Source organism: Protobothrops mucrosquamatus, unplaced genomic scaffold (assembly GCF_001527695.2).
Source record: "Protobothrops mucrosquamatus isolate PMUCROS unplaced genomic scaffold, P.Mucros_1.0 scaffold304, whole genome shotgun sequence".
In the NCBI taxonomy this organism is placed as follows: Eukaryota; Metazoa; Chordata; class Lepidosauria; order Squamata; family Viperidae; genus Protobothrops; species Protobothrops mucrosquamatus.
The window spans coordinates 41,114-52,219 of NW_015386646.1; the positions used below are offsets into that span (position 1 = coordinate 41,114).

The following is an 11,106-nucleotide window of genomic DNA, read 5'->3' on the forward strand; positions in this document are numbered from 1 at the left end:
GCTCCCATAGAGTGGGTCTCCTCAGGGTGCCATCGGCCAGACAGTGCCGGCTGGCGACCCCAAGGGGGAGGGCCTTCTCTGTGGGAGCTCCCACCCTCTGGAATGAACTGCCCCCAGAGATCAGGGTTATCCCTGATCTCCCTTCCTTTCGCCGCGCCCTCAAGACTTGGTTATTCCAGCTTGCAGGACTGGCCTAGGGAAATTTTTAGAGGGGTTTTAATTATATTTTAAATCGGACAATCTTTAAATATTTCTTTTAATTAATTTTAAATTTGTATTGTTATTTATGTATTTTAATTGATTGTCAGCCGCCCTGAGTCCTACGAGGAGAAGGGCGGGATATAAATCTAAATAATAAATAAATAAATAAAATAAAATCTCTTCTTTAAAACGTCCAGTGATGGAGCACCCACAGCTTCTGGAGGAAAATCATTCCACTGATTAATTGTTCTCACTATCAGGAAATTTCTCTTTTGTTCTAGGTTGGTTCTCTCCTTGATTGGTTTCCATCCACTGCTTCTTGTCCAGCCTTCAGGTGCTTTGGAGAATAGCTTGACCCCCTCTTCTTTATGGCAACTCCTGAGATATTGGAACACTGCTATCATATCACCCCTAGTCCTTTTCATTAAACTAGAAACCAAAATAATGCTTGGTTAATTTTCTTTTGATTTGCCTCTTTAATTGGTTAGCCTGGCTCAAAATTCTGCAGCAGGTACAAGGTAACATTTGGTAAGTTAATATTACAAGTAATCTCCTAATAGGCATAACTAAAAAATGTGAGAGTAGAAATGTGAACAGAATAGAAATGTGAACAGAAGCAAATCACTCCCTCAGCCCTTCTTAAAGCCCTCCTCAAAACCTGATAAATGATCCATAACTGCACAGGTAAAATTTGACCATTTTATCGTCCAAGTTTGATGGCACAATGTCAGCGGAGTGGATAAAGGGGTAGGTTGCTCATTGTTATGCTAGAGGAAGAATACAGGAAAACAATATTTTTGGTTCTCTTTTCCCTGAAACTCCTTGTGGCTCTTCAAAAGCTGCTTTGGATGGCTGGGCATCCTTCTGGATATAAGACTTCCAAGTCCAATGGCATGGATTCTTCAGCAATTCATGATCCATTGATCCATAATAAGATAGTAGATTGTACATAAAAAATTAAGGATTCACTGTCAGTTCCTCTTGGTCTATATTTCTGCCTTCTTCTAGTCTAAGGCTTTTAATTTGAGCTTTCTTCTATTTTATTTCTCATGCCCACCTACACAAAGCATGTGGTCTTTTATTCTTTGCCTGATAGAATGGATTCAACTAGGTGCTAACTGACTCTATAAACCATTTCATTCATTATTACTCAGGTCAGATTCTGCTTTCAGGCATATTCACATGCATACAGAGAATATAGCAGAGGCAGTTCAGGACAGATAGTAGAAAAAGGGATAAATGATTATTGCCAGACTGATTCTTCCAACATGAAATCCTTGTTGCATCCTAGCAACTTTGATAAATAGAAGGACCCTTCTCATGAATGGGATGGCCAGTCAGGATGGGACTGAATCTAATAAATATTCTTTGGGATCTCCATGGCTTCTCTTTGGAGTACAGTGTCATTTAGATTCTGATTGTCTCTCAAGGGATAGAGATTCTTATTTGAGAAAAAAATATTTCTATTGAGGACAAGGTAGCAATTAAAGCCAAAATTCCAGGCTTTCGAATAGTAAACCAGAGAAGACCCAGGTTTGGTCAAATTTGACTGCTGGCTAAGTAACTGAAAAAAAAGTATCTGTGCAAAAAGCAGGAAAAATAAGAATAAAACAGGTGTGGGGGAGAATATTTAGATCCCTTTCTTCATAATGAAGCAAATAGACATCAAAATCAAGCACCAACACACAAATTTTCAATGAGTTACTTTCCTATTTGCAAGTTGAAAGCCCCACTAGATGGCAACCTACTACCAAAATATTTGTGGCTATTATACTGTAAATCTGAAATGCTTTTAAGGATTGCAGCGGTGGGGAAGAAAAAGTACTGTGATTGAAATATTATTAAGAAAGAGGACTAGAAAACAAAGTATATTTGCTTTAACTTACCAGCTTGATTCGTATACTGAAAATATATAATGCAAATTGTGATTTTCACTAGCAGTTGGGAAAAGGAAGTCTGAACGATCGCATGGCAGATTCAGGATGAAATGTTTGAAGATCCTTCTGAAAAAAGATTAATTGTGGAAAATCTTTAGATGAATGAAGAGTAAACCAAGAAGACTAAGTGTGTTTGGCATAATGGGAAAATATACTCTTTGATTACAATTTAGATTGAGACTGATGTTTTTAAAAATAATATCTAATGGAGGAATGTGGAAACTGAGAGATGATTATAAACATAGTAAACACATCAGTCATATTTATTCGCATTGATGTAGTGCAGTTTAGTTATTTTTTTTCCCTGGGGAAAGAACATGGCTATAGCTGAGGATTCCCATCTAAATATGACTCTTCTCACTAAGAAAGTGAATAATTCATACAATTTGCTTGTCATTTGCCTTTCTTAACACGACAACTTTATTCCCCAAAGCTTGAACAATTTCCAGAATACTTCATTTATTAGTTTGCATCAATAGCTTTATTCATATTTTTGTATATTAGTCACTGAAGTAACTGCTCATATATAATTTAATTTTATTCATAATTTTATTCATCGCTCGCATTGTGTGTTTTTAAAATAATTCTCTGCTCTGGTGTTTTATATTTTGATACACATTTTATATGTTGTTTCTGTGAATTTTATACACCATGCTGCATTTGCTACACCATACGAAATAATAATATTCCCCGGACAAAGGATGTTTAAGAAATGTTTTCAATAAATAAACCAGGTTAATTACATACACACGAAGAAAGATGTATTACTTGAGAGAAGCTATATTTTAATTTGAAAGTAAAGTACTCCCTTGGCTGTCTACGTGCTCCCTAATTCACCATTTACCAGTCAGCCCCTTAGCTTTGATTGGAGCCTAGAACATCTAGCTTCCTCTCCACACCCCCTTGGCAAATCATTGGTAGCTTTTGCACAGTCTATAGCTAGGAGGAAGGTTATAGTAAAGCTCCCCTCAGGCAGCGTTACTCAAATGTGAATTTAAAGATCTTGTTTGCATTCATTACAAACCCATTTAAAACTGGCTGGCTGAGATCAGGGCAGGACTAGTCTAGAGGTGGAGCTGACACTTGTCCCCTTGCTGCCTCTGGAAGAGGTCCCTGTGGATTGTCTGGGTCAGGAACAGGTGAAGGGCTGCCCTGGATTTCCTTCCTTCCTTCCTTCCTTCCTTCCTTCCTTCCTTCCTTCCTTCCTTCCTTCCTTCCTTCCTTCCTTCCTTCCCTCCCTCCCTCCCTCCCTCCCTCCCTTCCTTTTCCAGATTCCAGTTCAACCACCTTTTATAAATAAGTCCATCTACATTAGATTAGCTTGGTGTTAATTTTGCTTTCCGAAGGGTATACGTTACAATGGCTGAAGAAAAAACATTTCGTTATGGACTTATTGTCCTGGGATTCTTTCTGGTCATGATTGGCATGTTCATCATGAGTGTGGAGAAACCACAAATCTATATCACTTTCTGCACCCTGGGAGTCTTGGTCATTGCTGTGGGCATCATCTGGAGCATGTGCCAGTGCTACCCAAAGGTAGGCAGCATTATTTTTAAAAAATGTCTAAAATGTCTAAAACAGCAGCTAGTCCTTTCCTTCCTTCCTTCCTTCCTTCCTTCCTTCCTTCCTTCCTTCCTTCCTTCCTTCCTTCCTTCCTTCCTTCCTTCCTTCCTATAGAGAATTGTTCAGATGAGCTATCTAATTAACTATTATTGAGACTGAAACTCTGCATAATATTGATTTTGCCAATGAAATGTGTCTTGCACATGTGTGAATCTGTTAATCTGAATGAAACTGGAAGGAAGGAAACGTTAACAAATACAAACAAATTATAACTCTTTTGTGGCCAGTGGCTGGTAATGATGGGAACTTTATCAACATTGTTTCTGATCCATGATTTGCTCTTTTCCTTTGAACTCAAACAAGATGGAGAACTTAGGGCAATTCCCGCAACTCTTGTTTTTACTTATATCTTTATTCTCAGACAGGGCAGGTACATATGGAGCAAAAGTAGGAATCCTCATGCAGTATAATGGTTATATAGGCTGACATCACCTCCTTTCTCCAGAAAGAGCTTGATATCCCATGAGTCTTGAATCAGGAGACTATTGACATGGCTACCTGGACATAACTAGCCCACTTCTTCATTGGCCAGGCACTAGATAGGTTGCAGGAGAAACAGCTTAGCATGGGTTATGTGGTACCAGGTTTCCATTTTCTGAATTCTATCACAAACTTCTGTTTGCTTTTCAGCTGATTTTTCTCCCTACCTCTTTTTGTTGGGGACCAGAAATTCATAATGGGTTTAGGTATTTTCATATGCAATTGGTTGGATGGAGTTAGTTTAATCCTTTCAACGACTGGGATAAAATTTAACTGCTCCAGGTTATTTGATTAGGTCAGTTAATTCCTTTATGGTGTTCCAACAATATATTACTTTCCATTGGCTCAATTAAGGATGTTGTGGGAACAGGATAATTTAGACCTGGTGGGACCCAAAAGTATTCCTACAAACAAATATATTAAAGAGTGGTACACTCCAACTTCCTGATATTACTTTTATCAAAATAAACAATTATTTTTAAAAATCAGGTGGGAGGGTAGACAAGATTGGCACCAAGGAAGAGCAACATTTGTTCCATGGAAACCATATTGCTAATGGCATTATTGTGGAAACAAGTACATTATTATGGACACAATTATATTATCATAGACATCTAGAAAAGAAGTGGGGTAATAATGTAATAAATTACTAAAGAGAAGCTGGCTAGGAGACTCTACAATAGGAGGTTGAATTGGTTTTCTGCAGTTGTATGGTCCTTTACACCTACTCAACAATGCAAACGTCTAGAGCAGGAGTCTTCAAACCTGGCCCTTTTATGACTTGTGGACTTCAACTCCCAGAATTCCTCAGCCAGGCATGCTGGCTGAGGAATTCTGGGAGTTGAAGTCCACAAGTCATAAAAGGGCCAAGTTTGAAGACCCCTGTTCTAGAGCCTGTTGAAGTGATCCTAGTGAAACTATACAGCTGTTTGCATATTCACACAAAACACAAATTGATCAATAGAGCCATTTTTCCTAACTTTTCCTCTAGATCAGAGTTGTTTCCATTGACTCGGAGTCTGAGAAGTTTCTTGTAAAGAACCCAGAATGTGAAAAGTTCCTTGTAAAGAAGTTGGCTGCCTCATCATCTATTGAAAATAAGATTCCTGAGAAGAAAAGGTATGCTTATGAAGAAGCCAAGCCAGCAGGCTTCAGCTCAATAGTCCGCAATCTACATTTTAATTAGAGTGCTAGCCAGTAGGTACTAGAGGCTATGTTCCTCAGAAGGACAAGGTCAAGGATAAGAAACGCTGGCATGGGATAGCAAATGGCAATAAATATTATATTTTTTAAAATTAAACTCTCCATTACCGTCTGTAAGAAAAAAAAAGAAGGGCATCTCAAAAGCTATTACTCATTTATTGCAAACTCATGAAATTACATTAGATTTCCACCTGCTAGAAACTAAAGGCTAATCCTGAGATTGCAACATTCAGCTTCTTCTTAGTGTTTACCTAGCCCCAATAAATGTTCAGGATTTAAGGTGAGTAAAGAATGCACTTGCCTTTAGAACAGGGGTCTTCAAACTTGGCCCTTTTATGACTTGTGGACTTCAACTCCCAGAATTCCTTAGCCAGGCACATTGGCTGAGGAATTCTGGGAGTTGAAGTCCACAAGTCATAAAAGGGCCAAGTTTGAAAACCTCTGCCTTAGAACAATAGATCTTTTGCCTTCATATGTTAAGGCTAAAAAAAATTATACAACTCATTGAGAAGATTCCCATAGAGAAAACATAAACCCCATAGAAAAGTATAAATCCCATAAAGAAAACTATAAAGTTATAAAACGTGGAGTCTCCATCCAAGTCATACAAAAGGTTCACTTCTCTGAAATTAGTATTCCTCAAGATTGTAAAGGATGGCAGAAACTAGTGCCATGTGGTTCATTTTTATGAACTCTGTTGAGAATTGTTTTCCTAAGATCTGAATGACATTTACTGTGACTTAGTCTACTAAGTCATTCAGCAGGCTTTCTTAATTAAGGCCTCTTAACAAAGAAAGCTTTTCATAAAACGTGGTTGCATGCTGAGTTATAAGTTAATGAACAGTATCCCCGTTGGGGCAGCCATTCTCACTTCTGGTGAAGATGCACTACAGTTTAGGTTGGTTTATTCTCGGTGCTAGCACAGTTTACCAAGTTAACAAGGCTTCAGTTTCCAAGTGGGCAGAAAAATGGCCTGTACTGAACTGCAAAATACTGGCTCAGCCTTTCATTCAAACTGGCCAACATCTTCTTCAAGGAACAAATTTTCATTCAATGGGAAGGGCCACAGGGCATCTGCAGGGAGAGAGGCAAAAATGTCCAAATAGAATTCACAAGTGTTTTATTGAAACCCTATTCCTTTCTATGGGTGTGTGACATCAACACATGTACAAAGGAGGTGTGTGCTTTATGACCCTCCCCTGAGCACACACTGGCAAAGGGGCATATCTCAAGAGTATCAGAGTGATCATCTAGTCTATTGAACTTGGAGCAGCCCCCCTCTTAGAAAAGCTTTCGTGGGACTGCTGCTCATTTGAAGGCATCCCCTGATTTAAGAGCTATCTAGGCCAGGGATGAGGAACGATGGCCCTTTTATGACTTGTTGACTTCAATTCCCAGCATTCCTGAGACAGCCATGCAGAATTCTGGGAGTTGAAGTCCACAAGTCATAAAAGGACCACAGTCCCCCACCCCTGATCTAGGCTAACATGGATTTAAGGGCAGAGCCATAAGAAGAGGCAGCAGATCTTTGAGGTTGTGAAACAACAGTCCCAGTAACACCTAGAAAAGATAATGAAGTCTGTCTGTTTTCCAAAATAGAGTTGCTGACTTCTGTTTGGTAAACATTGATAAGTCCGGATAACCTGCTCTGCTTCCAAGTGTGGACTTGGAAAAGGTGATAGTGGGCTCAACTCATTATTCCTTTCCTGCATGTTTGAGTTAGTTTGAAAAAAAATAATTGTTCCTTTTCTAAACAGCAGCCCTTCAAGGGCACAAGATATCTCTTCCTATATCTTCCTCTTAAGTCAGTTGCCAATGCTCTACTCAATTGTACAAGCTCATTTTATCTGTTCATCCTTCCTTCTTTCATTATTTGTTAGATTTATGTCTTTCTTCCACAAACTCAAAGCAGCAATATAGCACTGTTTCCTCAGATTTGTGTCTACAGCAACCATCCAGTGGGTTATGTTGGTCCATGAAAGACTAACTGGCCAAAAACACCCAGTGAGTTCTTTGGCTGACAGTAAAATAAAACCTTGTTTGCTCTGTTTGTAGTCCAGTCTCAATCAGTACATCACTTGTTATTAGTTTCAGTTCTGTCTGGTCAATTTCATATGGAGAGGCTAAAATACAATAAAATAAATCATTATGATTTCAATCCCTGAACCCCATCAATGCATGATATTACTTTATTGGGATGATATTCTCCATAGGATCTCCTAAAGATCAAGCTCCTATTAATACTATTAGGACAGAGGTCCATCTTTATGTCCAGGGATTAGCTGTCTTGAAAATAAGTTCATGGATGGATGGATGGATGGATGGATGGATGGATGGATGGATGTCTAGAAAGATAGAAATGAATTTTATCTTGCTTTCTCCACAGTTTGCAAACCCAATACACAAGCCAGGAAGAAGCTGACATATATGAGAAAAGCCTGCCCACTTATGAACAGATCCAAACAAACAGTTCTGCAGAATACTTGGGAACTTTGCCCATCCCAGTGCCACTAGTCAGGACACAAAGACATCCTAATGTACATGCCAAGGCAGATGTCCACAGGGACTCAGAGAGTAATGAGAGCCCTAACAGAGATGCAACAACTGGACTGAACTGGTGAGTAACATATATGAACTGTTTATGAATTAGCTTATATTAGGGCAATTGGATTTAGACTGCAAAAATCTAAGACTTGTAGTTGGAAGCAAAGAGATACAGAAAACCTTAACTTTTTAATTACAATTGAGTGGTTGTCCAGATTTATGTAGGTGCTAATTTATAATTGCATATCATCTCATTCCTTATGGACAACACTATTGGGACAAAAAAGTTTATCCTTATTTTCATAGGTTTAATGATAGCCAGGTATTATAATTGGTAAAACAGTCAGCCAATATTTAGAATGGATTTGTCATTTTTGTCCATCTATTGAGTCATTCCCAAGACCTGGGTTGGATAGATGTTCTTGTTTAATAATGTTAAAAATATTATTACAAGATGTAAGTTGTTACAAGTACAGTTTCCTGTTACAGTTGACTGATGGTGATTTTGTCAGTGTTGACAGTGTTCAAGTGGTGCTTTAATTGTTGTAGTTGTTATATTAATTTTTGGTAGTGGATGGGGGAGATAAAGGAACCACTAAATAGGAAGCTTCGCTGTATATGACGTTAGGAAAAGCTCTATCACATAAAATTATTTTTGCACCTGGGTTACTTTTGACACAACCTTATAGTTTTGAGAGTAAAAATAAAAGAATTGTTGATTTACAGAGTCAGTCTTCATAGTGAATTTTACATTGTTAAAATTGTTTCAATGAAAAGTTCTTAATTTACCAGGTCTTTCATCACACTCACAATATTTTGCTTTACATGATGCAATGAATATTCTGTTGAAAGTGCCTAAAGGAAATTAAGCCCTTGTTTAGAACTCCTAAAATGTTATGGTAACTCTGGAGTAGATCACCTTGCTCAAAACATTCCTAATTTTAATGGATGGAAACTAACCAAGGAGACCTAGAAGCAACCTAGAAATAATGAGAAATTTCCTGACAATTAGAACAATTAATCAGTGAAACAACTTACTTCCAGGAGTTGTGGATGCTCCAACAGTTTAAGTTTTTAAGAGAATGGACATTTGTCTGAAATAGTATAGGGTTTCCTACCTGAGCAGCAGGTTGGACTAGAAGACCTCCAAGGTCCCTTCCAACTCTGTTATTCTGTTTTAAACTCCATTTTCCATGCAACCTCATCAAAAATATCACCAGTGTATATTCCTTAAAGGCATCACTAACTTTATTTTAAAATTCTTAAAACTTTATTACACATGTTTTACAAAAAGTAGGTATTTTGATGATATAATTAAAACATTATCTAGCAAAAAATAGGTTGACTCTTTATTGTAATATTTGATAATGAAGTATGATGTGATATAGCTATTTTGATTATGCAAACTCCAAGTGGAGAAATGATGGCAGAAATCACTAGCAGAAAATTACTGTACATGGAATTAGATGCATAAGGTTATAATCTAGATTAATTGAAAGTACTTTTAAAGTTGTAATGTTTCTTCTAAGACTGCCTCTATGGATATTTTATGTTCTTACTTTCATTTTGTTGCTTCATTCACTGGGAATACCAATTTACTTGAATAAAGCTGCTCTAACTGATTAATGTACTGTAACTGATGAATTATCAAATCATGTTGTGATCTTAGTTAAAGGAAAGATGAAATTTCTAAAAAAAAAAAGTTTGGTTGAATAAAATACAGTAGAAGCACTCTAGTTTCCAACTTTTAAAAGCCAGTATAGTCATATTGCCTAGTACAGTTTTGTTTTCCACCCATTCTTCTATCAAAATGCTGATGTTGGACTGGGTTGGTCAATAATAACATCTAGTTTTAGAAACCAAACTCGTAACAAGGAAATTAGTCACTCTGGACTAATAACCTGGCACAAACTTAACATCCACATTGCTTCATTTACTGTAAACTTTTCAGTTGAAACCCAAAACAGTTCAACAAACAGCCTTAGAAGGAATGCCCTTCACTAAATCCTTTTTTTCCCTTCTTCCAGTCCATCTAAGAGGTTTCCAAAGGGGGCACCATTGGCATCTCTTCAAGAGGAAGTGGACACTTCTTCGTTGGACTCCACTTCCAACAGCCCATTTTTACAGAGATGGAAAGATGTCCCAAATTCAGTGTCTCTAACGGGAAGCCAGCTCCAATTCAAGCTTCCTTCTTATGAAGATTTTGCCTTGATTGATTCCCTGGCGGTGGAAGGTCAGGGGCAGAGCAATGAAAACACCACGACCCCAAGTCAAAGCCATTGCTCTGTTCCTCCTACATCAGGTGATGGCATTGTGGGAATAGCAGATTGTGGTCCTCTGGAATGCAGCAGAGCCTTGCAGGAGGCAGAAGAGGATGATTTATACTATGGGATCCAGGAAAGTCCAAGAGACAGCTTTCCTTCTGTTGTTGTTGCTGAACCAAAGCCATAAGCCCCCCCACCCCAAGATGGGAAAGTTCAGACGTTTCAACATTTTTACATTTCAAACTCAGGGAGCATGAAGGGGGATGGAAAAGAGATAATTCAATCAAATCCATTGCCTTGAGGGTTATTTTTTGCTGTGGGATGAAAAGAAAAAGATGTGGAAATTAAAAAAAAAAGACAGAGTAAGAAATAGTAAAAAGAACCAAGGCAGACTGGAAAAAAACATGGTATGTATGTGTCTCTGTGTCTAGGGAGAGTGTATATATGTTTAATTTCAAAGACCATGAATGTGTGTTAACGAAAGCTGAGGCCTGTCCTGGAGAGTGGAGTCTAATGTTTGTTTTAGGGCAGTGTTTCTCAACCTCAGTGACCTTAATATGTCTGAATTCCAACTTCCGACATGCTGGCTGGAGAATCCTAGGAGTTGATCCACCAATTTTAAAGTTGCTGAGGTTGAGAATATTGCTTTAGAGCAGGGGTGGGGAACCATGGCCATTTTATGACTTATGGACTTCATCTCCCAGAATTCCTGAGCATGGATGGCTCAGGAATTCTGGGAGTTGAAGTCCACAAGTCATAAAAGGGCCATGGCCCCCCACTTGACTCAAGAATTCTGGGAGATGAAGTCCACAAGTCATAAAAGGGCCATGGTTCCCTACCCCTGCTTTAGAGTA

The 11,106-nt window shown here is 38.3% G+C and overlaps 1 protein-coding gene across 1 annotated transcript; it reads left to right on the forward strand.

The window, feature by feature from the left end:
* Positions 1–3,497: 3,497 nt before the first annotated feature.
* BSND (barttin CLCNK type accessory beta subunit) lies at positions 3,498–10,439 on the forward strand. The gene is made up of 4 exons (XM_015815031.1): positions 3,498–3,674; positions 5,233–5,360; positions 7,831–8,061; positions 10,016–10,439. The coding sequence occupies exons 1-4, from the start codon at positions 3,498–3,500 to the stop codon at positions 10,437–10,439; spliced, it is 960 nt and encodes a 319-aa protein (XP_015670517.1).
* Positions 10,440–11,106: the final 667 nt, after the last annotated feature.